Here is a 26,240-nt window from a genome sequence, read left to right as displayed (position 1 = left end):
AAACTACAGCATCAATTATAAAAGAATAATATATATAATATATATGTATAAATATATATATATAATTAATATTATATATTTTCAATTCGATATAGGATTCCCGAAATATCCAGAAGCCAATCCCGAATCCCGTACCGAAATTTCGGGATCCGTTCGGGATAGCATTCTAAAAATTTCGGGAATTTCGGTTTGGGAAATTTTTGATTTGGGATTGAGATTTTTTCAGTTCAATTTGGGATTTTCGAGAATTTTTTTTCCACCCATCTCTACACACACAATCAAGTGATGAACCCGTTTTCTTTGGAAAAGACTCAAACAATTTATACAAAAGTATGCATTCTAAAATCTTCGTAATCAAAACTAAGTTTCTTTCCATTTAATTTATACATGATTTAGCCGCAGCCTAACTTAAATCCGATTCATGTAGTGGACTCCAATTGATCTTCATTCAACTCACATAATTTTTTGTCATCATCAACCTAAATTCTTCAAAATCCACAGCTCCATCTCCCTTCCTATCAACCCCTTTAATCATCTTCCTACACTCTTTCAGACTACATTTTTGGCATCCAAGGCTCACCAAAACCTTCTGCAACTCCTCGGCTGAAATTTTCCTGTTCTTATCCGCGTCGAAAATACGAAAAGCATCCATGAGTTCACACTCTTCTTCCTCATTCCCCAAACCCAACATTATTACTATTATTTCTTGATCTATCGACCTTCACTGCAGTAATGAATTCATCCAAGTCTAAGAATCCGTCTCCATTAAAATCCATTTCCCTCGAAATCCCTTCAGCTTCCATTGTGGCGATCGACTTCTTGTATCCGAGGCACGAGAGCACGTCGCTCAGCTCGAGAGGGGAGATTTTCCCGTCCCCGTTTGCATCCATGACTTTAAACACTTGCTTGAACTGGTTGGAGACTTCCATGGCTGCAAAAGATGAGGTTGCAGCTGCTGGCGCATCAAAGATGGAAGAAAGTTTTGGTGGCTTTCTTTTCTTGCATCCACTTGTCATCCTCTGGATGGTTGATTCCAAGAAAATTCTGATACAACTCATTGTAGCTGACAAAATTGTGTGATAAGAGAGGGTAGAGTTATTGGCTCTTGCAAAATACAGTAGAAGAGTAGTGTTGAGTTGTAAATTACAGAAGAAAATTCAAACTTGAAAGCATAAAGAAGTGCAAATTGCTCGAGCTAACTTGACTAGCGACAAGTTGAGGTTTGCATGGTAGCTTTTGTGACCAGTTGAGGTTTGCATGGTAGCTTTTGTGAGCTTGTAATTTCTCTACGACTACAAACCCTAGAAGCCCAACTGCACCTATATGTATATATATGAGAGAGAGAGAGAGAGTCGGGCCAAGTCTTTGAATTATAAGCTGGGGGAAATGATTTGATTAGACCTGGCTTGGTGGATGCCAGCTGGGTTTTATATGATTCGACAAGTGCCGGTAAGACTATCACTGTCGATCACTCGTGGCCTCCGCAAATTGAGGTCTCTAATTGACTTTCGGTTGGTGTTTTCTGGAAAATTGTCAAACATTGTTCACTTACTTATTTCACCCTAAATGTAAGTTCCACATCACGGATTTGCGGAGCTTGAGACTCGAAATTCAAACGGTTAAGAATATTTACCTCATACCCGAAATAATGTGCTCAAATCTCACCTCTACACGATACAAATCATCAAGTATCTCATGCTTGATGATTTATGAGATGCATTACCAAGTTCATCCATCATAATTCTAATATTTCCCATTACCCGTCATCTTGTGTACGAACAAGCATTTCCGTTGGGTTTTACGACACAATGAAAAGCGACTGCTAAATATGTTCACACGACATTGTATTGTCAAATCAAGACGTCACAGTGACAATAACCATGTTTCATGCAAGTCCTCACAAAACATTGACAAAAAAGGTACTCTCGAACTGGGAAGACGAACTGAGTCCACGTCTGATTACCGTAAAACAAAAAATGTGACTAGCATACAACATCAAAACTCCTGAAGAGATGTATAAATTCTAAACGGAGCTACTCTCAGATAAGACTACAGAAGGTTCAGAAGCACTAGTCAATCAAATCCAAAACATTGCTACTAACTCTTCATACACACTATCCAACTATATTTCCGATAACGAATAAAAAAGAATACGAAAATGAAGACTACAAAGACTTGGGGTAAAATTATCATACATCTCAAATGCAGGCCCCTATCTCACCTGTTCAACATGACCGAAGCAACACAGGCCCCACGGATGAGCTGAGCATGTCACCGAGGGCAATCTGGACCTCATTTGAACCATGTTCACAACTTATCAAGCTGGAAAGAAGGGGGAAGAACTGAGGCAGGTTGTTTTCAAATGAGGTCTCTCCCAAACTACAGATAGTCTGGAGAGTTGCCACAATAAGCGGGGCACGTTGAGCCAACTCTCTTCGTCCCCCAGAACCTAGAGGAATTAGCCAATGGTGCTGCTGCCCCTTGGATGATTCAGATACCTTTCCAGAGCTGGCAGCTTCAATATAGAACTGTAAAACCTCTCTACAGAGGTCCACGATGTAGGACTCCACCTCCGCCTCATTGTAACCTGTCGGTGTATCCTCTATAATGTTCTGTAACAATGTAAGGCATATTTGGTAAGATTCGTTCTCGATGCGCAACAGTGGAGGGTCTTGCATTTGGGTCACGGAGCCAAATTCTTGTAACCTTGCTCGTAAAGTGGTATCAGTGTTAATCTTGTGAGCGTGAGATGCAACATCATGCAAAGCATCAAAAAGGACTAACGTGTTCCTCGCAGAAAGGTGAGACCGGTACATGGTGTAAATCTCCATCACCGCCTGCCAAATATATTGAAAGACAAACCTCACGAAACCGTAATGACATGATAACATGTAAATATCTTAAAACATGTATATATCACGCACTCTCGCACAATGCACACATGCATATAGGCATTCAAAGGTTTGCCCTATCTTCAAATTGATTGTCACTCCAGCATTTTCTATTTTCAAAAACTGTAACTGGATAGCAAAACAATAAAATTCAAAAGAAATGGTTATTGTGATATACTTCCAAGACTTCAAATTTGGTCCCTGTATATTGGGTTGTTTTTCAATTGGGTCCGTACGAAAAAGACTAGAGTTCATGCCAACTCAAACATATCCAAGCTGCATCCTATAATCAATGTAAAGGTGGTTTGTCCAACCTATCCAACACCTGTAATTGGAGTAGAAATTACCTGAATCAGTAAAAGTTGAACAGCAGCTCGGCACTTGACGTCAGATATTCCAGCATACAGGTGGTTTGTCCTCAATCTCTCTGAATCCTCATCCCTCCTGCCAGACACAGTGGCCTCTCCATTCTCTTCTCTGCTCAAAGCATGTTCGTGGCTTCTAATGATACTATCTCCACTAACAATGAAAGAGAAATCAGGAAGCGCTGAATTGGCTGCTTCTTTTAATGATGAAACCACTTGTAGCCACTTTTCATCAGAAAATAGATCCCCTGCATTGCTCATCAACCGCACAAATGCAGCTATACCTATACCAGCTAAGCTTTGGTGTGGTCGTCCAATAAAACTGACTAAAAGCACCAAAACTTTCTTCAATAGCGGATTGACTGTGGTATAAAATTTGACAAAGAGATCAACAACTAATTGAAGTGCCAATGTGCATGTCTCATAGAGCCAGGCATCTTGGTCAAGGTCGCCCACATCACCATCAGTCCCTTGCCCTGGTGAACCTTCCCCAGAAGGATCAATAGCATGCCGCACATAATCAAATATTGGAAATAGCACTGATTCAAACACCCTTTCCCACAAAGGTAGTGAGAAAAGGTGACCATGGTTACGTAAAGTTTCAAACAGTACTTGTAAGGCACTCCTCCTGATTTCAGGCCTAGGATCAAAGCTAAGCTCAGATAAACCTGCAGAGTGAAGATAAATAAATAACTCTTTCCCAGTGTGATAAATTAAAAAGCTCAAAAATTTAACACAAACGCTCTGGAACATTATGTTTATTAGCACCAATTTAGCAGTATCCTTACCAGCCAATAAGGGGAACCAGCAATAGATATGGTCGTCCTTATCTGGTAATTCACCATTTTCTTGTTTTCCACCTTTCCAGGCTTGAGGTGAAGATGGAGAGATTTTTACAGAAGCCTCCTTGTCCTTATTTTTTGATGTGGAACCAAGACCTCCATCTGCAAGTTTTGTAGCACAAAATCGAAGAAAAGCAATAGCATTGAGGCTAATGTCTCTGTTGAATCTACTATTGGTAAATGCAATTAGGCAATTCACGCAGTCGGTAAAGGTAGTGGTTTCAGTCTCAGTAATGTACGGAAAATAGTCTCGAATAATCTTCTCAATTATTTCAAAGGCCAAGAGTACAATGTTTTTGTGGTCGTCATAAGCTGCCGTAGTGAAGACCTGAATAACATAGCAATGGAGAACTATCAGTATGCAACAAGAATAATTCATAAAATCAAATTAATTTTTATCGCCTGTAGAATTAAGCGTATCACAAAGAAATAAGGACTGGGAATATTCTAGTACCATGAACATGCTCTTCCATCCAGATTTGACATTGTTGACACGAGAAAATACCATTTGTGAAACACATCTGATGATCAATTCACGTATTTCAACTGCACTGCTTTTACGCATAACAATGACAAAAGGTTTCATAAACTCATTCTGAAAATTATAATTAGCCAACTCTTCTCGGTCCAAAAATTTCATTGACAACTGGCGTAGAGAATCCATAGCAAAAATGGCAATTGACAGGTTTTCAGAACAGCCAATTGTCACAAAGAAATTAGAGAGCACATGCCAGATGCTAGACCACACAAGCCTGATGCGATTCATGTTATAATGCCTGTTACAAGAAAACAATTCAGGTCAAATTCTACAGTTTTTTTTTGTTTTACAAAGCACATAAATAAGATTGAAGTAGGGTGATCCATACGCAATCTCAACAATCTTTGTAAGGCTGAAAACTCGAGGATCAGATGCCGATCGCAATTCTTCCATAGAGACCTTGCAAAGTGCCTTAACAAAATCTACAATTGCCTCACTATTTAGCTTCTCACTCCGTGTGAATATGCGGCTCATTTCACCAACTTGTTCTAGCATGTTTAAATTAGAAACCAAATTGTTCATCTGTTCTGATGTGACCGCCCCAGAAGCATTCCCACCAATACCAGCACTATCATATGAACCTCGCAACACAGCAGCTGCTGCATACTGCATCCTTCCTTGCCCCTTCTTTTTCAAAACAGGAAGGATAGTTGACTTAGCCTGTTTTGATTTTTCTGACTCATTCTGAGGAAAAGCAAAGAACGTGGCATCTGGAGGAGCACCCTCTCCCAAGAGATGTAGATGTTCAAACCGAGAAACACATGTCAAAATATGCTCCCAAGCTTCTTGGAGGTAGTTCCCATCTTCATCTGCAATTGTCACTATTGCCTATGAAAAATATGACCAAACAAAATGTTAGATTCGTCTCAAAGCACAAGCACTTGAGCATATTACTGTGCCGAACCTGTCACATGATGGTGCATAAGTAACATTATGAGAGACTGTCAGCAAGTCCTAGGAGCACAAAATCGAAACAGATGTTGTAACTTACACAACATCAATTATACACCATGTTCATATTTATTTCACAGATAACGATACAAGCACATGCATGACTCTCCAATGTATTAAAAGTGTGAGGCGTGGGCGAGGCGTCTGAGGCGAAGCCCAGCCTAGGCGTGAGGCGTGAGGTGTGAGGTGAAGCCTTACGGGAATAATTTTTTTTTAATATATATGTTTATGTATTATACATATAATTGTATAAAAAATAATACTATGTAAAATAAACATTCATTCTCAATTTTTCATTCAAATCCATAGTCATTCAAAAGATAATATCATCTAAATTCATCATTCAAAGGTAATATTACCCAAATTCATCATTCAAAAGGTAATACAAACAAAGAAAACAATCATTCATCCAAATCTTTCCTAACTGCATGCTATTAAAGAAACAAAGTACAACACATTAAGCAAAATCTTTCCTAACTGCATGCTATTAAAGAAAAAAACAAAGTAAGAAAAAATACAAAGTAATTCCACACAAAGGTTTACAAATAAATAAAGAAAAAAAACAAAATAATTCCACTAGAAGCATCAATTCATTTCTGCCTAAACACATAAAACTTTATCACAACTCACAAGTTCTACAAGTTATAAAGGCCCCAAACAATAAAACCCAGCCCTACAACTACAAGTTATACGATTCTGTTCTGCGGCTGCCTAAACAATAAAACCCTAATCTTAAATTGGGGATTTCTGGGCTTCCTGATGGTGCTGTGGCGATGGCGGTGGGGTGATCACGGTGTGGAGACGGTGGCGTGGTGACGGCGGCGTGGCGACTGGGAGAGGACAGCGCCTGGGGTGACAGCGGCTGTGTTCTGGGCCTCTGGCGCGCGGGAGAAGAAGGTGAAGAAAGGGATCGAAGCCTTCGAAGGTATGGGGTGGAATCTGTTATCTGTATTCTGTACCTGAGTCTAAAAACCCTTACCCAAACGGCATCGTTTTGGGTTTGGGTGGTTTTTTTAAAAAAAAAAAAAAAAAAAAGGGGCAGAAAGGCGCCTGGACGGCGCCTTGAGGCGCGCCTCCGCTGCCTCGGCGTCTCCGGCAAAGCATTTCGCCTACTCCAGCAAAACAGAGGTGTTTGCCTCACCACCCAGCCTCAAGGGGGCCCTAGGCGTGCCCCGAGGCGAGTTCTTTAAAACATTGCTCTTCTCCTAAACACTCTTCTGCCATCCGTGCAAAGTGTTTAACTATGCAGTTTTATCTCTAAATTGAAAATTTCTTCGCTTTCTTTTCCTGGTTCATTCTTGGGACAGCACATTATTATTCTAGTTAAGACCAGTAACTCAAATCTTTATATTTTTGCCAACTTAAGATATCAATTTCACTTCAGAATCAATTTTATTGGAAGGGTAAAAATGCAGACATCCGAAATAATAAGGGATGAAAACAGATCACAGGTGATGTGAGGTTTTTGCACAATTGTTCAAGTGAACATATTATTTCCATGCAAACCTTTATACTTATTATGCTGCATTACATATCTGCCAAGATGACAGGTTAAGCATGAGAAAACAGAAGTAAAATAACTTCGCATCCAAATTGTTCAAAACTATGATATGATTAGCTGTGCAAAGAAGGCCTACTGACGCTCCGATTAGAAGATGCGACTATGGGACAGAGGTTCAGGGCCGAAGGGGTAGAGGAAGACCTAGGAAAACTTTGGAAGAGACTCTAAGAAAAGACTTAGAGTACTTGGATCTAACGAAGGACATGACACAGGATCGAGCACAATGGCGTTCTAAGATTCATATAGCCGATCACACTCAGTGACTTGGATTTTCCAAGTTTCCAACCGAGAAGTTTTCCTCACTCGGGAAATTAAGGGAACACTGCCCCAACCTACATGCTCCACTCAGAAAGCTTCAACATACAAGCTTCAACAAAAGAAAATTCAAAGAACTTAGCGAAGAAGGCTTTGGTGTATTTAACACAATACGTTGAAATGAAGGAAAGCTTATTTATTGATATCCCCGATAAGCTACAAATATGTACATATACATGAGTCAAAATAAACACACAAGAGGGAGCCTTCACAAAGGTTGCTTAGGAGAAGTCTCAGCAGTCGGTAGAGCCCCAGAAAGAGAAGGCACCGGAGGGGGATCATTTGGAGCCTCAGTACTGGACAGAACCCTAAAAGGAGGAGGCATCAGAGGTTGATCATTTGGAGCTTCATTACGCGGTACAGCCCCAGAAGACGAAGGCAATAAATGCCTTTGGAACAAACCCACAAATCTCTGATGATCAAGTAAAACCTGACCATCAGTTTCCTTCATCTGGTCAAGCTTCCTCTTCATGTTTGTAGCATAGTCATGTGCGAGCCGGTGCAACTGTTTATTCTCATGCTTGAGCCCTCTAATCTCCTGTTTGAGACTCATCACTTCAGCCACCAATGATTCAACTTGGCGGGTTCGAGCAAATAGGCGTTGGGCCATATTAGACACAGAACCTACACACTGAACACTGAGAGCCAGCGAATCCTTAACAGCTAACTCATCAGACCGTTTGGAAAGTAGTCTGTTATCTTTGGGAGTGAGAAGGTTCCTGGCCACCACCGCAGCGGTCATATCATTCTTCATCACGGAATCCCCAACGGTAAGAGGACCAGTAGGGGAGACGAAGGATGGGCGCCATATGTTGTCTGGAGAAGGCAGGGCTGCCTCTTCAACAAGGTTCAAGTCAAAACGACGGTCGGAGGGGCCAGACATTTTCAAAGGTGTTGAAGAGAGAAGAGGTCGGACAAATCAAGATCTTAGAAGTGCAAGAATGAAGCTTCTACTGGTGGAGATTCAAGTGTGCTTTGGAACTTAATGCCAGCCCCTATAAAAATCTGCACTCGACGGAGCTTCAGAAATCGAAGAGGCGCCTGCTCAGAAATCGAAGAGGCGTTTACTTTCTCAAAAGCTGGGCTGCTTAGAGATCACGAGGGTTGATCTCAGAAATCGAAGAGGCGTTTGCTTTCTCAAAAGTTGGGCTGCTCAAAGACCACGAAGGCCGATCTCAGAAATCGAAGAGGCGCTCGCTTTCTCAAAAGCTGGGCTCCCCAAGTTGAGCACGTGAAGCTTGCAGCTCCCACTACATCGCTCTGACCAAGAAGGGTAAAAGAATAGCAAAGAAACAGCACTAACAAAGTTTAGACCCATAAATTTTGAAGGTCTAGCTACCATATTATTACCCACAAGGGTAAAGGAACAATATCACTGCTGGATAATTGGAAAGTCCATGTGTGTCAACCTCTGTGCTTTGTGGCAAGGTAGACTAGCAAACATGCCCAACCTTTACTCACATTCGAGAAAACACTCCCAATAAGATTTCTTGCTCCAAAATCGAAGAGGCACCGTCCTCCGAATCTCAAGAGCCAGACTCCCAACATGACTACTTTCTTAAAAATCGAAGAGAGGGTAAAGGAACAGTACCATTGCTGGATAATTGGAAAGTCCCTGTGTGTCAACCTCTGTGCTTCGTGGCAAGGTAGACTAGCAAACATGCCCAACCTTTACTCACATTCGAGAAAACACTCCCAACAAGATTGCTTGCTCCAAAATCGAAGAGGCACCGCCCTCCGAATCTCGAGAGCCAGACTCCCAACATGATTACTTTCTCAAAAATCGAAGAGACACTGCTCCCCGAATCTCGAGAGCCAGACCCCCAGCATGATTGCTTTCTCAAAAATCGATGAGGCATCGTTCTCCGAATCAATCGAAGGGGCGCTCGCTTTCTCAAAAGATGGGCTGCTCAGAGATCACGAGGGCCGATCTCAAAAATCGAAGAGGCACCTACTTTTCTAGCCTTGTCAGCACCTGTCACACGCACACTCAGCTTTGCAGAAATTATGGGCATTCTGTCGAAGACTTCTGGTGAAGTAGAAAGCACATGAATCTTACTGTTCAATCACCCACTTCCCACACGCAACAATAGCTCATGGGTACCACAGATAACTTTGCCAAAGTTCTCTGCCAAAGTTGAGCACGTGAAGCTTGCAGCTCCCACTACATCGCTCTGACCAAGAAAGGTAAAAGAATAGCAAAGAAACAGCACTAACAAAGTTTGGACACATAAATTTTGAAGGTCTAGCTACCATATTATTACCCACAGGGGTAAAGGAACAGTACTACTGCTGGATAATTGGAAAGTTCCTGTGTGTCAACCTCTATGCTTCGTGGCAAGGTAGACTAGCAAACATGCCCAACCTTTACTCACATTCGAGAAAACACTCCCAATAAGATTTCTTGCTCCAAAATCGAAGAGGCACCGTCCTCCGAATCTCGAGAGCCAGACTCCCAACATGACTACTTTCTCAAAATCGAAGAGAGGGTAAAGGAACAGTACCATTGCTGGATAATTGGAAAGTCCCTGTGTGTCAACCTTTGTGCTTCGTGGCAAGGTAGACTAGCAAACATGCCCAACCTTTACTCACATTCGAGACAACACTCCCAACAAGATTGCTTGCTCCAAAATCGAAGAGGCACCGCCCTCCGAATCTCGAGAGCCAGACTCCCAACATGATTACTTCCTCAAAAATCGAAGAGACACTGCTCTCCGAATCTCGAGAGTCAAACCCCCAGCATGATTGCTTTCTCAAAAATCGAAGAGGCATCGTTCTCCGAATCTCGAGAGCCAGATACCACAGACCACTTTTTCAAAGTGCTCTGACAGAGTTAAAACATGTGAAACTGGCAGCTCCCACTACCGTGCTATGACCGAGCAGGGTAAAGGAATAGCATTACTACTTGTTGTTAGGGAGACTCCTATATATGTCGACCTCCATCCCCAACGGACAGGCAGACCTGCAAAAATGCTCAACCCTTCATCATATCTGAGAGGGCACTCCCAACGAAGCCTTTCGAAATATTCAGCTTTCTTTCCCCCCGATAATACCTCTGCAAACAAGCTATACTAGAGCAAGAATATCTCATATCATCAGGGTTAAAAGCAAGAGTATCCCATATCATGCTTTTTCCCTGTCTTTTCTTTTGGCCTTGTTTTTACCTGCAAGACAAGGAGAAAGAGAGCAATCAGTCAGCACTTGGAATCAAGCTTCCAGCCAGGAACTGACTGCCTGGAACCCCTTACCTGATTACTTACCTGGCATTGCTCTCGAGTATTCATCTTCAACATCTTATGTTTCCAGGGAAGATTCCGCATCTGCTTGAGAAACAGATAGGGCAAATGCGAAGGATACAAGGAAGCATGTGGAGACAAGCGTAACAGCACACGTGCCGATACATCCATTACTCTGTCAAAAGCAAAAGTATCCCATATCAGCACGGTGGAACGTACTCTAGATTTGATGGACTTGTTTTGACCCTCAAATTCTTCAGTCGGCCTTATACTCTGGAGGAAACCAGAAAACCCTCCATTTCAGTTCAAGAATAAGCATGTGGAAAGTTACTTCTTCAAAAGCAAAAGTATCTCATATCATCTCTTCTCATTTTTCTTCTCTTTATCCTTCATGCTGTTGCAAGATGGGGAGAAGGTGAACAATCAGTCGGAGCTCTGATTGCTTACCTTGTCTGTCACCTCTTTCAGCAGACCCCCTAGCTCGGCGACTTGGAGGACTCCTACTACATGGTTTGTATCGCGCTTGACCAAGCCTGAAACTACAAGTAAGCTTCAAGTGAAATTGATACATTACCTTGTGCATCTCCACCAGTTAAAGATACCACCCCTGGATGGAGGAAGAGTACTTCCAGAGAAGATACCACATCTACCTATGAGACAGATAAGGCAAGTCAAGACGACACCACACTCCGATACTTAGAAGTTTCGTGATTACGAGATCATTCTCCCACAATATTTCCTAATGTCATTTGTACTAAATCATTCACTTGTACTCACTAAAGGAGAGCTTGAACCTATGTACTTGTGTAAACCCTTCACAATTAATGAGAACTCTTCTATTCCGTGGACGTAGCCAATCTGGGTGAACCACATACATCTTGTGTTTGCTTTTCTATCTCTATCCATTTATATACTTATCCACACTAATGACCGGAGCAATCTAGCGAAGATCACAAAAATCGCTACCTAGGATCTATCTTGCAAGAGAACAGAGAATTAGATGGAGATCTCAACCATAGAATACGAGCTGGATGGAAAGAGTGCATCCGGCGTGTTGTGTGACCGTCGTAGGCCACTGAAGCTCAAGGGAAAATTTTATAGGACGGCAATAAGGCCAGCGATGTTGTATGGCACAGAATGTTGGGTGGTGAAGCATCAACACGTACACAAAATGGGTGTAGCGGAGATGAGGATGCTTCGTGGGATGTGTGGGCACACGAGAAAGGATAAGATTGGGAATGAGGATATCCGAGGTAAAGTAGGAGTAGCCGAAATTGTAAGAAAGATGAGAGAAAATCGGCTCCGGTGATTTGGACATGTGCAAAGAAGGCCGACTGACGCTCCGGTTCGAAGATGTGACTACGGGACAGAGGTTCAGGGCCGAAGGGGTAGAGGAAGACCTAGGAAAACTTTGGAAGAGACTCTAAGAAAAGACTTAGAGTACTTGGATCTAACGGAGGACATGACACAAAACCGAGCGCAATGGCGTTCTAGGATTCATATAGCCGACCCCACTTAGTGGGAAAAGGCTTTGTTGTAATTGTTGTTGTTGTTGTATGATATGATTAGCGAAGTAACATGATTTCTCCTATAAGACTACTTCAAAGCATCATGAAAATTAAGGACAACTAACTAGTACAATCTTTATGCATATTCACATCCTGATAAACTATGGTAGAGTATAACAATATGCTAACCTTAATTGCATCAATATTCTTCTGCTTGATGTCAGCAGGAGAGTGGAGAGCAGTAAACTTTGCTAGTGAAGTGACAAAAGCATCTCTATGGGTCTTCATGGACATTACAGCAGTAACATGAATGGCCTGACGAAAGCCTTCCAGACACAGTGAAATAACTACTTCATCATCACTTTGATCAAGTGGAACACTGAAGGCAGCCAACATAGGGGCCCAGCATACCTCAACCATGAATCTAAGAATTATCACATCTGTGGCAGCATAATAAACTGACCTACAAAATGGCCATACAAGTATATATTAAGAATAAATTCTAATCAATAGCTACTCTAGATTACAAGATAACCCGCATTCTAAAGATATGAAATATTACAAATTCCTAAATGTAAATGCACAATATCTTAGTATAGTCAAACTTGCACTATGCCGAGCAAGAAATAACAATCCTCAGTCAATAAGACAACTCCTAGAAAGTAAAATCTATGGACTCCGAAGAAATTATGGCCTGATAAAAATGGAATGGCAAATAAGAAGCCAAACATTTGATATCAGAGAGTTCAGTTAGTCCTACTCAGATTTGCGAGCTTTTTCTTTAAATTGTTCTTGCATATGCTTGATAAGATCATCACTGGTTTCCAATTGATTTCCTTCCCCCCGTTTACGGATCACAATATTCAAGATACTGTCCAAGCCCAAAAGCCGATTTGGGTTCACCGACTGTATTTGAGGAGCCAATTCATATTCTTTCATTTTAATCTCATTTCTTGATATTCGCTCAAACAATGACCTCAAGTACTCCTCAGGTAGATCTTTTCCATCATCTATGCCACGATTGTTTCTTATAAAATCATCAGCTGACATCTGCATAATTTAAATGGCCAGAAAGAGAGGGACATCAATCAGCTATCTGTTTCAGTCATCCAATTAAATCAAGGTATATGTGAAATCGTGAACTCACCTTGTTCTTCACCATAGGGTTATGAGCATCAGTGTTGAGCATTATCACGGAGTAAGCAAGGACATAGGCTGTGTCAGCACTAGTAAAAGCCTTCTGATTACATTTGCAATAGCGTTCCGCAAACTTTTCCATTATTCTGTCGATCTTCTGTGCCTCACCAGGCAACCTAAAGCCTTGAAGAAAGGCCCTGATGGCCTCATCAAACTCCAAGCCTCGAAATTCAAAGGAATCCACATAAGCATGCATTACTTTTAGCGATAAGTCTTCTCTTTCTCCAAGGTAATCCCCAATCAAAGTCTTGTTCAAACCAGATCCATTTTTGAGAAAAGCAGCTATCTCCTCAGGTGAACTACCCACCTTGTTTGCATTAATGAGAAACTCAATTCCTTTTTTAGGTTTCCGATTGAAAAGAGATATACCTTCCTGCCACAAAATATACATTAGATTCCAAGTGCAACAGCCCATAGATGAATCTAATGGAATTCCAGACCATTTGCCCTTACCTGAAGTTCCAGCTTGTAAGCCCGGCGTTGTTCAATTGTCAATGCGTCAGAGGCCTCACTGGAGGCTTCAGAATGAGTGTCTGACCCTTCAACAGGCTCCTCGCTGTTCCCATTTGACATGGGAAGACCTCCTGGTTCAGGAATATTCTCAGTTGGCTCAAATTTCTTGTTAGAATGAGGATCAGGAATACGCAATTGTTTATTCATCCAATCTCCAATCGACCTCAAAACACCAACTAAGCACTTCATAGCTTCAAGTTTCATAGTTGCCTCCTGAGGTGGTAAGAATGTGGTGGCAACACCAGGAGGGACACCTTGGGCAGTCTTAAGAAGGCCATTTACCATCCTGGCAATATGGCAAAAAAAATAAGGAGAAAGAAGGCATTGTTAATGCAAGACCAATAACTCACAATCCTACATACAGTGCAGGACATCTGCTATTGAATTTGATAATCAATATTATTGTTCAATGATTTTAAAATTTGAAAGTATTTAAAGTGGATTCTACAGGAAAGAACATAGCATACCTCTCAAATATGTTCGATGAATTGACATCACAATCATAGTTGATAAATACGTCTACCAAGATCTGGGAATCAACACAGAGCTTCTCAAGAAACCGAAGTACTATCATCTTCTGCTGAAAATTGGGTTGTGCAACATTTTCCAAAACTCTGAGAACAATCATAGGAAAAAATACTCCGATCTCTGCTTTCAATCCAGCTCTAAATCTTGACACCAGACTAATGAAGATGGAGCAAGATAGCTGAAAAACTATCATAAGAGTTGAAGCACTGTTCTTTAACAGTGACAGACATAAATATTGCTTAATCGCACCTAAAAACCTGTTCACAAAATTTATCATTAGAGATTTTAAGGTAGGAGAAAAAAAAACTAGCTAAACTGAACATATCTAGAAGATGAATATAGTGAAAGCAAGTTTTATTTCCTGAATATGAGAAGTGCATATTTTGTTGAACAGAAAAATAAAAAACTACAAGAGGAGACTTCGTGAACATTATTAAGATGCTGTCTTGTGCTCATGCACAGACTTGCGCACACCAGAAACCAAAATCACAGAAGAGACCAGCATGTAAATTGCATTGCCAGAAAACTAAACCAAGATCTAAAAAATAGCAACATCCAGGGATAAACCATGTATCATATTGCACAGATGTGTCTAATCTGGGGATCCACTCAAATACCTCAAGAGATATACCAATTAGTTTTGCTCAGAATAGGGAGTGACATATCTGCATTATGAGCCTGCAAGCCTGGAGATATGCTTCTCCCAAATTGAATCGTGTTTCAGATCTAAGCAAAGTCCTTTAATAAATTAATTGATCAGGAGCTACCAGACACTCATGATAGCATGAATTTCTGGTCACCTAGTTCTAAGGGCATCGCATGTACTATTACTTATGATCATATGGAAGAGGTAAAACTACAGTTCTACAACTAAGAAGCCACCATATCTATCTACCAGCCTTACAAGCTAGGCAATTACAAATTGACATATTAGCGATTCTCCTACTCCTCTCGGACCATGCCTAGCCCTGTGTTCTATTATCATGCCAACCATCATTTAAATAATGAAACCAAATTCTCTTGCACCATCTCTGTTATTTATAAACCCTCTTCCCGCACAAAATCTCAAACATAGAGACATAAACAGCATACTCAACAAACATAATGAAGCTAAAGCTGGAATCTAGAGCAAGTAAGCTGAATGTAATCACTAATCAGCTAAATCCGAACAGATAACCAAGACAATTAAACACTCAACATGAAATGGCAACATCCAACCAACCACAAGCATTATAACATGAGAGGCAGTGATGTACCTTTCGCTGGTCCTAAAGACAGCACCAGCATTCTCCAACAAAATCTTCAAAAGCTCCAAAGCAACAATCTTTCCCTTCATCAACTCCGGATCCGCCAATGCCTCTTTTGGTGGAGTCTTCATAGACAGCTTACACAGAGCTCTAAACACCAAAAACGCATCTCTTCTCAACTTATTCCCAATCCGAACCTCCAAATCCTCATCTCTCTCCAATTCTCCGTCCGCCAATTCTCCTTTTCGGCCCTCCAATGCCGTCTTGTACATACTAATCTCCCAGTATTTGGCATCCAACATGTCCTTATCAGTCGAATCCAGCAAATCGGCAGGGTTCGTGGTCTCCACTGTGGTGGTCTCGAACGCCCCGTCGTGCCGCAATGACACCTTAGTAGGTGTCGAAGGGTTCAAAACTCCATCAATGTCGGACATAATCTTGGTGATAAACCCCTGCACGAACATTGTCATCGAGCCGTCAGCATCGGCTTTCTCAATCGGACCCATCAGCTCAGCCACCACGATCGGGTGAATCGGAACCGTCGACGAGTCAGCCTCCATTCTTCTGAACACGATCACCAGCATTTGGATCAGCGACGCCTTCGCCGTAGTCTGATTAACGACATTCTTACTCCCCAAGTAGATGTCGTAGCAAGTCCTCACCATCTGCAGCAAGCAATCGCCGTGAATTCGCAGCGACATCGATGTCACTGCCGATAACAGCGTTTTCAACACCAGAAGCTCCATCTGATCGTCCCCCAAATCGTGGCATTTGCACACAGACTCGATCAATCTCGTGAGCAACTTCGCTTCCGCTGCGCCACCGGATGCGTCAGCCTCGCCGCGCAAGTAGCCATGGGCGATGAGCTTCTGGATGCAATCGACAGCCGGATCGGCGATCTTCAATACGCCGGAGCCGGCGGCGTTGATCACGGGGCTGAGAATGGACTCGGAGTCGGCAAGAGAGTACTCTTCGGAGCCTCCGTCATGGAGAGGGCCCGGCTCAGAGTTGTCCGGGTCAGAATTCGAGTCGGGTTTTGACTTGCTGAGCCGCTCGAGCACTGCTTTGCATTCGCTGGCGAGCTTGGCGTGCTTCCGCCATGAGGCGTTCTTGATGATCTTATCGAGGGCTGGGGACAACACCTGCCTCAGACGGGAATCGGCTTCCGAAGAAGCCATTCCCGAGCTTGCTGCGAGTGTGGCTCAGTGAGCCGGATCTGGAGAAATGGCTAGCGTCTTGCGGCTGTGGACTGCGGAGGCGGGCCGGGAGGGTTCGTGACTCGGTGAGCGGGTTGACTCAGTGGCATAGAGAGCTTCAGCGAGAAATTACAGAGGTGAGAGAGGGGAAGGAGACGTTGAGATTTGGATCGCGTTTTTTCTTGGAAGGGGAGGTCCAATGGTGGGATTTTAAACGACCGAAATGGCCCTGTGCTGCTGGGGAACTGCGTTGAAGGCAGTTTGGATTCGATGGGTGTTTTTGGTATTTCGCTACATTTGGGAATCGAGTGTTGTTACTTTGTTTTCCATGAGTTCAAATCGTCTAAGGTTGAAAAAGGGCTTTTTTTTATTAGCACCGTACATTACTCCACATTAAAATTTAATATTAAATTATTTATGTACCTTATAATGTAATGACAATTTCGACCTTATTAAGTTTAAAAAAAATAATAAAGAAATTTCTAAATACATCCCAAATCATTTTCAACGTATTATTTATCTTCTTCAACTCTCATAACCCATTTCACCCTCCATTGTAGAACAAAACATTAAGCAATGAAACTACAAACACATTAATATTGAGAACAATTATTTTTTATGAATGGGACACGAGATCGATGTTTCGGAAAGCTTCAAGATATCTTGTTCATGTGAAGTTTTGTTTACGTGAAGTTTTGGTTATGTGATAGACATCAAACGATCATTATTGTTGATGATCGACACGTTAAATTAGTCGACGGACAGAATCAAGGAGAGTAGAAGAGCAATGCTGGAAACGGAGTAGCTTGGGGTCTCAATCCTCCAAGATTTCCATCAGCAAATAGAAAATGTGGGGTGTATCCCACAGGCCTTCAGCTTCACACCAAATGGGTTTTGGATGATATTATGTATTTGCACATAAGATGTAAAGAGAATGGAGTGTATGTAGAAAATGTGGGGTGTATATAGAAAATGTAAAGTGTATGTTAAGAGTGTGAGGTAGGAGGGTATTATGGATAAATATGTAGGGTGTATTAAGATAATTTTTAACTAAAAAGGCAACAATATGTGGAGTGTTAATATAACAAGCCTTGAAAATTTTACTCACTTTTTTATTTGGTCCAATCAAAATATGTCATGTATTTTTTTTTTAAATGATATTATTTACACTAAGAATGATGGAGTGGGATTAACCTCACAATAGATTAATAAAAATGTGGTTCAAATTTGACTTTAACGAAAATCGAACCTAAAACCGCTCACTTACAAGTGAAGATGAATATTACTAGATCGTAGTATTAAGTAGCCTTAATTTTTAAAGTTCAAGAAAAATTAATTAACATATCTATTATTTTTAAAGGATAATGCTAAGAAGTCAAACTATTTAAACCAAATTTTGTAAATCATATGACGTGGTTATTGATCATTGGATTATTAAAGTGTTAATTAATGTACTTATTTACAATTGATGCCTGTAACATCACGCATCGCCCAGGGGAGTGAATCTTATAAGTCTTATATGTATATTCTCATCCCTACCTAGCACGAGGTCTTTTGGAAGCTCATCGGCTTCGGGTTCCATCGGAACTCCGAAGTTAAGCGAGTTCGCGCGAAAGCAATCCCATGATGGGTGACCCACTGGGAAGTTCTCGTGTGAGTTCCCAGAAACAAAACCGTGAGAGTGTGGTCGGGGCCCAAAGCGAACAATATCATGCTACGGTGGAAACAAAACCGTGAGAGTGTGGGCCCAAAGCGAACAATATCATGCTACGGTGGAAACAAAACCGTGAGAGTGTGGTCGGGGCCCAAAGCGAACAATATCATGCTACGTGGTCGGGGCCCAAAGCGAACAATATCATGCTACGGTGGAAACAAAACCGTGAGAGTGTGGTCGGGGCCCAAAGCGAACAATATCATGCTACGGTGAAGTCGAGCCCGGGATGTGGTGGGGGCCCGGGCTTGAATGTGATGATGCTACCTTGATTTTAAAAGTTAGTCTACTTAACAATAAAACATGTGTTAAAATATGATTTGATTAAAATAAAAAAGTGAGTATATAAAGTACTCACTAGTGAGTACTTAAGTAGTATTCATATTATCAATGTTCTAAAAAACGGCCTAGGCAGCCGCCTAGGCGCTGAGCGGTGGTGACCCAATGCGTTTTCTTGCAAATCGGTTGGAAAAATCGGTTGAACTCTAGGCGGCGAGCTAGGCGGCCCTAGGCGGGCTAGGCGCTAGGCAGGCTAGGCGGTTTTTTTTTTTTAATAAAAAAAATATATTCCTATCTACATTACTATATTTCCTTATTTCCCTCCTATTTTGCATTTTATGTGGTTTTAAATTGTGAACTTATTGTACATGTATCATCCTACAATACTTCTCACTATGGTTATATGGCATATATGCTTAATGTGTTTTTAAAATTTGGACTTGTTGGATACTCTTTTTGCATTTTATCATTCTTTTATTATCTTATCTATGGATTTCATACAAGTATAATTTTTTTATAAGTGTCAATATGCACTTATTTACAAGATATACAAAAAATTTACCTAAATCCGCCTAGGCGCCAGCCGGCCGCCCGACTAGCGCCTAGCCTTTTTTAGAACCTTGCATATTATGCATTCATTTTGTGTGTGACCTTTTTGTGGCCTATATTATTGATTGACATGTGTTAGTAACCTCCTTAATTTCGTTGTCATGAACTTAACACGTGTCAATTAGTAATAAAGGATATAGAGAGGTCACACACAAAATTAGTACAAAAGATTTGATGTTGTTTTTCAATGCTAGTCTGCGGAACCTTGTTGATATTCAATGGAACCGGATCCCCTCCGAACCCAAAGGAACTGAGCCTAAGAATCAAATAATTCGGGTCATTGAAATTCGATCCGACGGCTACAATTATTATAACTTTTAGAGGGGCCCTCTATTTGTAGTCGTTGGATCAAATTTCAATGGTCCAAATCATTTGATCAAATTTCAATGATCCAAATCATTTGATCCTTAGGCTCAGATTTTTTGGGTCCGGAGGGGATCCGATTCCATATTCAATCTAATAAGGAAAAAGATTCTCGCCGGATCCTCTTTGCTGGGATCCGGGGAATCTTGTAATCATGTCCATTCGTCGTACATCGTGTAGTCAGTTTTCGTTAGGTACTATTTATATTCAATTTTAAATTTTAAATTTTAAATGATTACAAGATCCTCTGAATCCCCACAAAGACGATCCGACGAGGATCCTTATCCATCTAATAAAATGTTGATTTGGACTTGCTTTGTTTTGAAAATTTTAATTTATTTGGGTGTATTGTTTTAGTAAGCTTTTTCAATCTGTCGATGTCTTCTACTTGTTGAAATAACTAAGCTCATTTCATCTCATGACATTTTATTATAATTTTTTTTCTCTAGCTTTATGCCCTTTGTCCAAAAAAAAAAAATCATTGACCTTTTAGCTGAAGCATCAATGAAGTGTAAGAGCATCTTAAAACGAGTTAGCAACATTTTTCTTTAAAGGTGTTATTTACTAACTCATTTGGCACTTTTATGCAGTTTTTAAAATTTGTCAGTTTAACTGTAACGTCTCATCCCAAAATATTTATTTAGAAAAATAATATGGGTGATAGGCCCAAACTAAACTCTTGTTTAGTTAACTACCATTAATGACACACCCCGACCCGAAATGTCCACTAAGACTCCGAATCGAGCTGTGCTGACCGACACCTGGAAGATGACGAAGCCATAAAGTGTGATGATGTGAAAGAAAATGTGAATAAATTTAAACCTAAGAGTACCTAAATACCAGAGTGCACCGATGAGCGGGAATGAACCCCATTCACACGTGACGTTAGAGCATAAGCAAGTACAGAAGAGTGAATTAAGAATCGTACCCTCAAAATAATCTCCAATACTAAGAATCGCCACAAATCTTTGACGATAAGAAAGCTTAGTTAATAAAACCTGGAGGGTGAAGACAATACAAGAGTGAGTGGCCCTGTAAGTATAATTTTAATAGAAACCATGCAAAACATTATAACCCCTCACTATAACACCTGTATAGTTACCAGAAAATTCATAATATATCACAACACAACATTTCATCAATAATATCAAATAATCATGCGATTAATAACTCATATTAGCACGCAAGTTGGAGTCACCTAGGGTGACCTGTACAACTTACCCATATCTCATCACATATGCTAGTTCATAACATATTCATTACATATGCTAGCTCGTCACGTATTCATTACATATACTACCTCATCATATATTCATCACATATACTAGCTCGTCTCTTATTCATTACATATGTTAGCTCATCATATATTCATCACATATACTAGCTCGTCTCTCATTCATTACATATGCTATGCTAACTCATCTCTTATTCGTTACATATGCTAGCTCATCACATACTCATCACATATGTTAGCTCATCTTTTATTCATTACATATGCTAGCTCATCTCGTATTCGTTACATATGCTAGCTCATCAATCTTGGCTAGCATATTAGTCAGAGTCACCTCTAGTGACCTGTATGACTGTACTCATATTTCATTAATCATTGCTAGCACATAAACCGGAGTCACCTCTAGTGACCTATATGGCACTACGCTTACACACAAGTTGGAACCACAGAAGTGGTCTGTACAACAGGACTGAGTGTAAATAAGTACGCTCAAGTGCTAAGATCACGTGAAGAGTCACCTACAAGTCGGAACCACCTATAGTGGTCTGTACGATAGGCCTGTGCACCTACCTTGAATTCAAGGTGAGTGCATGGTGCGGGAGGTGAACATTACGTCAAAGACTGTGCCTTGGCCACGGGCGGGAGCACTAACACGGGGTGCAGGTGTATGAGCTTTGAATGCATCTAATACAACAGTGTATGAGCTTTGAATGCATCTAATACAACATGTACGACTTATAAGCAACCTATACAACATGTACGACTTATAAGCAACCTATACAACAATGCCGGAGTTGCCTAATATTGCAACCTGTACGACAGTGTCAGAGTTGTTTTAAACATAAATGTAGTCATATCATAACCCCATCAATTCAACTAATACCGTATACTTACTTGAACTTACCTAAACTTACTTGAACTTACCTGTGTGTCCTGCGTTCACCTTTGAACTTTAGAGGGTTCATAATAATTATGTGCAAGGAATATAAGTAAGGATATGCCATGATGAAATCTAAAATAAAAACATTTCATAATATTTCCAATTATATAATACGGAGTACTAACTATTAATCACCAAAACATAAAGTTAAAACGCACATTTTTCACCAATATCCCTCACATTACTCAATTCCTTAAACAAGGCTATTGTCTCGATTATATAATCTCATTTCTTATATGGCTGCATCTAACGTCTCTTTAGACTGCCTGTATGCCATGATGAAATCTAAAATAAAAACATTTCATAATATTTCCAATTATATAATACGGAGTACTAACTATTAATCACCAAAACATAAAGTTAAAACGCACATTTTTCACCAATATCCCTCACATTACTCAATTCCTTAAATAAGGCTATTGTCTTGATTATATAATCTCATTTCTTATATGGCTGCATCTAACGTCTTGTTAGACTGCCTATATGCCATGATGAAATCTAAAATAAAAACATTTCATAATATTTCCAATTATATAATACGGAGTACTAACTATTAATCACCAAAACATAAAGTTAAAACGCACATTTTTCATCAATATCCCTCACATTACTCAATTCCTTAAACAAGGCTATTGTCTCGATTATATAATCTCATTTCTTATATGGCTGCATCTAACGTCTCGTTAGACCGCCTACGTACCCTAAATAGGGATCAAGCCATTCGTAGTTCACAATAATCATTTATAGTAATACGCATATGGACATATCACGATGAAATCTAAACTCAACCATCTCATAGTATTTTATAACATATAAATATATATATGTCATGGCATAAATTTCTCAATTTTATTTAAAAGCATTTATAGAATTATCAATCATGAAAAATATGATAAGCAAGGAAAGATCCACTCACCTGGAGTCCGTGCTACAACTTCCTAGCACAAACATCGAGGCGTCACAAACGATCGGCACCTGTGACCAATTATCAAACCATATCTTAGAATTCTCGTTGATACAATATATAACTTACATCGCACATGAGTCTACATAATTTGGTCCAGAAGATCTACCAATCAGATCTCTAATCCGTAACTTCCAAGGATACACATTATGCTTCTAGAATAACATACTAAAGTTTCAGAACGATCCAACGGTCGGATCTCCGCCAATTGCCAAAACCAAGTGGTGGTTAACATTTTATTTTACGAACTTGCAATTCCAATTCAAGAAGATCCATACGTCGGATTCCCAATCTGTAAGTTCTTATATTCCTCAAATATTATGAATAATAACCTATTAAAGTTCGATGACGATCCAACGGTCGGATCGTCGATTTATATAATGGCATATTAACGTATATTAGAGAATTTTGGTTCTAAAGATCAATCTATGTCATTCAATTCTCCAAACTAAATTCAAAGCATCAAATATAGCCTAAAAATAGCATTGGCGGCCCCTCTAGCCACGCGCCACCGTGGGTGGCGGTTGGCCGCCCCAACTCGCCGGAAAAATCAACTATCTCTAAAAATTACCAAAATTTCCAGATTTGAAGATCTCAATGAGTAGAACAACTTTCATACCTGTGACCAAGGCCAATTTGGCCTGAAAATGCTCCAATTTCATCAAAACCCGTCGGAACCCTAGATTTTGGGTGTTCTTGATTCGTCCTCAACTCGACTTCAATGCTCCAACCAATGATTGGGCATTGTTCTAGGCCTCATGGGAAGTCTAGTGATGGTGCTAATTGGAAGAAATTGCTTCAGAATTGGGAGATTCGACACAAGACCCGCTGAAGTCACCATCGTCAAATGTCACGAATTTGACCCAATTTCCATCAAACCTTGATAGAAAAATGAAGGGGAAGAGATATAGTGATGATTGCATGTGGAAATGGGATGAAATTCAACTGAAAAACGGCTCAGAATCGCTGGAATTTCACCGGTTTCGAAACCGGGTTGGGTGTGGGTGAATGGGTCACCGAAAAGGGTCGGGTTGGGTGCTCTGCGCCTTTCTCCTTTCTCTTCTTTCTTTTCTTTTTGATTGGCCTTCTTGATCCCTCATTTCCCTCCTGGTTCTTCTCTCCCATTTTTCTGATTGGGCAGTGCCCAATCTTCTTTCTTTTCCTCTCGTCCCCTGCCCTCATTTCCTCTATTTCCTTTTTCAGTTTTTCCCTCTCAGCCACCCCCATGTGGCCCAAAAAAATTTGTACAAAATAATATAATCTACTTATAATAATTATTTCTTCAAAAATACATTCGGTTCGTAGCTCCATAAAACTTTGGGGTGTGCTATCCACACACCCCATTTTACTTCTCACACACCCCTTGATAATTTATGTCCGTTGATCTTCTTCAATTCATTTGATCCGACGGCCGAAAATTAAAAAGGTGTGTGAGAAGTAAAATGGGGTGTGTGGATATCACACCCCAAAACTTTAATCGTAACTCCAAATTCACTTCTGTTTGCGCTTACGCGTTCGTATCGTCGAGTACTTTAGAAATAACGCTGAAATAATATTTAGTATGTCTCACTACACATTGGTCAATGAAAGTCAACACCTTCACCTCTAGGGCATTTTCGTAATTTTACACTTTTAAAATTATAAAAACCATAATTTTTAGGGACGGTCTATCACAATTAATCACGATTCTCTACCTCAATTTATTTTTCCCTCACAAAATTTATGATCAACATTTATTTACCAAAACATAAGGTTAAATCTCAAATTATTCACCTAATTCCTTTTCTTAGTTCAATTTCTCAACAAACGATTTGTCTCGATTATTTAAGGATGCATCTAATCCCTATTAGACTGCCTACGTACCCTTGAATGGGATCAAGCCTTTCGTAGTTTACCATTCAATCTTAATCCATTTCCGATTATATTCCAAATAAACGAAATATCCAACATTATTTCTAATGATTTACACACATCCAATAGGTACCAAATTCATATTTAGAATATCCAAATCTGTACAAAATGGCAGTATCGGTCCACTGGCCACGTGCCGCCGCACGCACCGCCATGGGTGGTGGTAATCTAAAGATAAAAGGAAAGTTTTCATAATTTAATAAAGATGAAGGGAATGTTGGATAAAGCTGTTTTAGAAGGGTAAAGAAGTTTTTCCAAAGTCAGATTCTAGTTTTTAATCCTGTAATTATTTAGATCAATGGGCAAAACAAATTTTCTAATATGTGATGGACTAGTTATTTCTCTCATGAGTCATGTTTTTAATGATTTCGATCAATGGCTAAATCGTCCAAATTGCAACGACATTCAACTTTTGGGACCTAAAAACCAAAAAAAAAAAAAAAAAAAAAAAAAAAAACAGTCAATATACCATGGCTTGTCATTTTTCAACCAATTCAATTCAAAGTAGCACATCTCTAATTCAACATATCCAATTCATATCAAAACATATTGAAATTCCAGTTCAATAAACCACATACTCAAATCAATTCAAACTAAATACCTAAAATTCAATCACATATCCAATTCAAACAACATGGCTGATATTCAAGAACATGTCAAATCTTTAAGCACATTTACAAAACAGATTTAGAACACTATAAAATCCTCTTAGTAGCAGAACATAAACATCAAAATCCAACAGAAAGACAAAGCAGCATACTAGTTCTCTATCTTCTATGCTGTTTTCAGGTGGATCTTCCTAACTCATCCCAAAAAACCGTGCATATAGTTCATCTGTAAGCATCATCCCACAATCAGAGTTCATGAAATTTCCAAAGAAAATAAATCTGTTAGCAATTCAGAGAAATTAGAGGACCAAATTATATTAAATTTGAGTTAAATAAGCAAAGGTACACCAATTATATGAGATACTAAACACATTTTGAATTTATGAAATATAAGAAGAATTAAATATGTTTTGTCTCACTATTGAACACTACTGGCAATAAAAGACTTGCAGTGTTTAGTGTGAGCATGATGCGTAGGTTAGTTGTAAAGATATGACAATAACATTAGGGATTGAGTTTAATCGTAAAAATATGACTACATGAAGCTTTATCTGGTAATGCTTCAGTTGGAGATGATATTAATTGGTGGTGGTGTCTATGTGGGTGGGTGGGTGGGTGGGGTGGGGTGGGGTGGGGCAAAATTTTGAATGCACACTTACCTAGTAGGATAATAATTTATAAGAATACACTTTTTAAAATTTCTTTGATGTTTTATTAACTTATTTCGCAAATCAGA

At 40.0% G+C, this 26,240-nt stretch overlaps 2 protein-coding genes and 1 pseudogene across 3 annotated transcripts; all 3 read right to left on the bottom strand.

Moving 5' to 3' along the window:
* Positions 1–283: 283 nt before the first annotated feature.
* Positions 284–1,385, bottom strand: LOC126627995 (probable calcium-binding protein CML23; annotated as a pseudogene).
* A 546-nt stretch (positions 1,386–1,931) lies between these two features.
* LOC126627991 (brefeldin A-inhibited guanine nucleotide-exchange protein 2-like) lies at positions 1,932–17,098 on the bottom strand. Its single transcript, XM_050297574.1, has 11 exons — positions 15,702–17,098; positions 14,385–14,702; positions 13,858–14,203; positions 13,355–13,777; positions 12,968–13,257; positions 12,397–12,670; positions 4,965–5,464; positions 4,553–4,874; positions 4,045–4,426; positions 3,239–3,924; positions 1,932–2,837 (listed from the first exon to the last, which is right to left on the bottom strand). Exons 1-11 carry the CDS (start codon positions 16,868–16,870, stop codon positions 2,226–2,228), a joined length of 5,322 nt encoding a protein of 1,773 aa, XP_050153531.1. The 5' UTR covers positions 16,871–17,098; the 3' UTR covers positions 1,932–2,225.
* Positions 7,050–9,271, bottom strand: LOC126627994 (uncharacterized). Of its 2 annotated transcripts, none has more exons than XM_050297576.1 (2): positions 9,133–9,271; positions 7,050–8,914 (listed from the first exon to the last, which is right to left on the bottom strand). In XM_050297576.1, the coding sequence occupies exon 2, from the start codon at positions 8,344–8,346 to the stop codon at positions 7,672–7,674; it is 675 nt and encodes a 224-aa protein (XP_050153533.1). In that variant the 5' UTR covers positions 8,347–8,914; positions 9,133–9,271; the 3' UTR covers positions 7,050–7,671. The 2 variants fall into 2 exon arrangements, with proteins under 2 accessions (XP_050153533.1, XP_050153532.1); XM_050297575.1 differs by having other exon boundaries at positions 7,050–8,872; positions 9,091–9,173.
* Positions 17,099–26,240: the final 9,142 nt, after the last annotated feature.

The sequence above is a fragment of the Malus sylvestris genome, chromosome 7, assembly GCF_916048215.2.
Source record: "Malus sylvestris chromosome 7, drMalSylv7.2, whole genome shotgun sequence".
NCBI classification, from domain to species: Eukaryota; Viridiplantae; Streptophyta; class Magnoliopsida; order Rosales; family Rosaceae; genus Malus; species Malus sylvestris.
The sequence above is the reverse complement of the archived record's forward strand: the minus strand, read 5'-3'. Positions and strand labels throughout refer to the sequence as shown.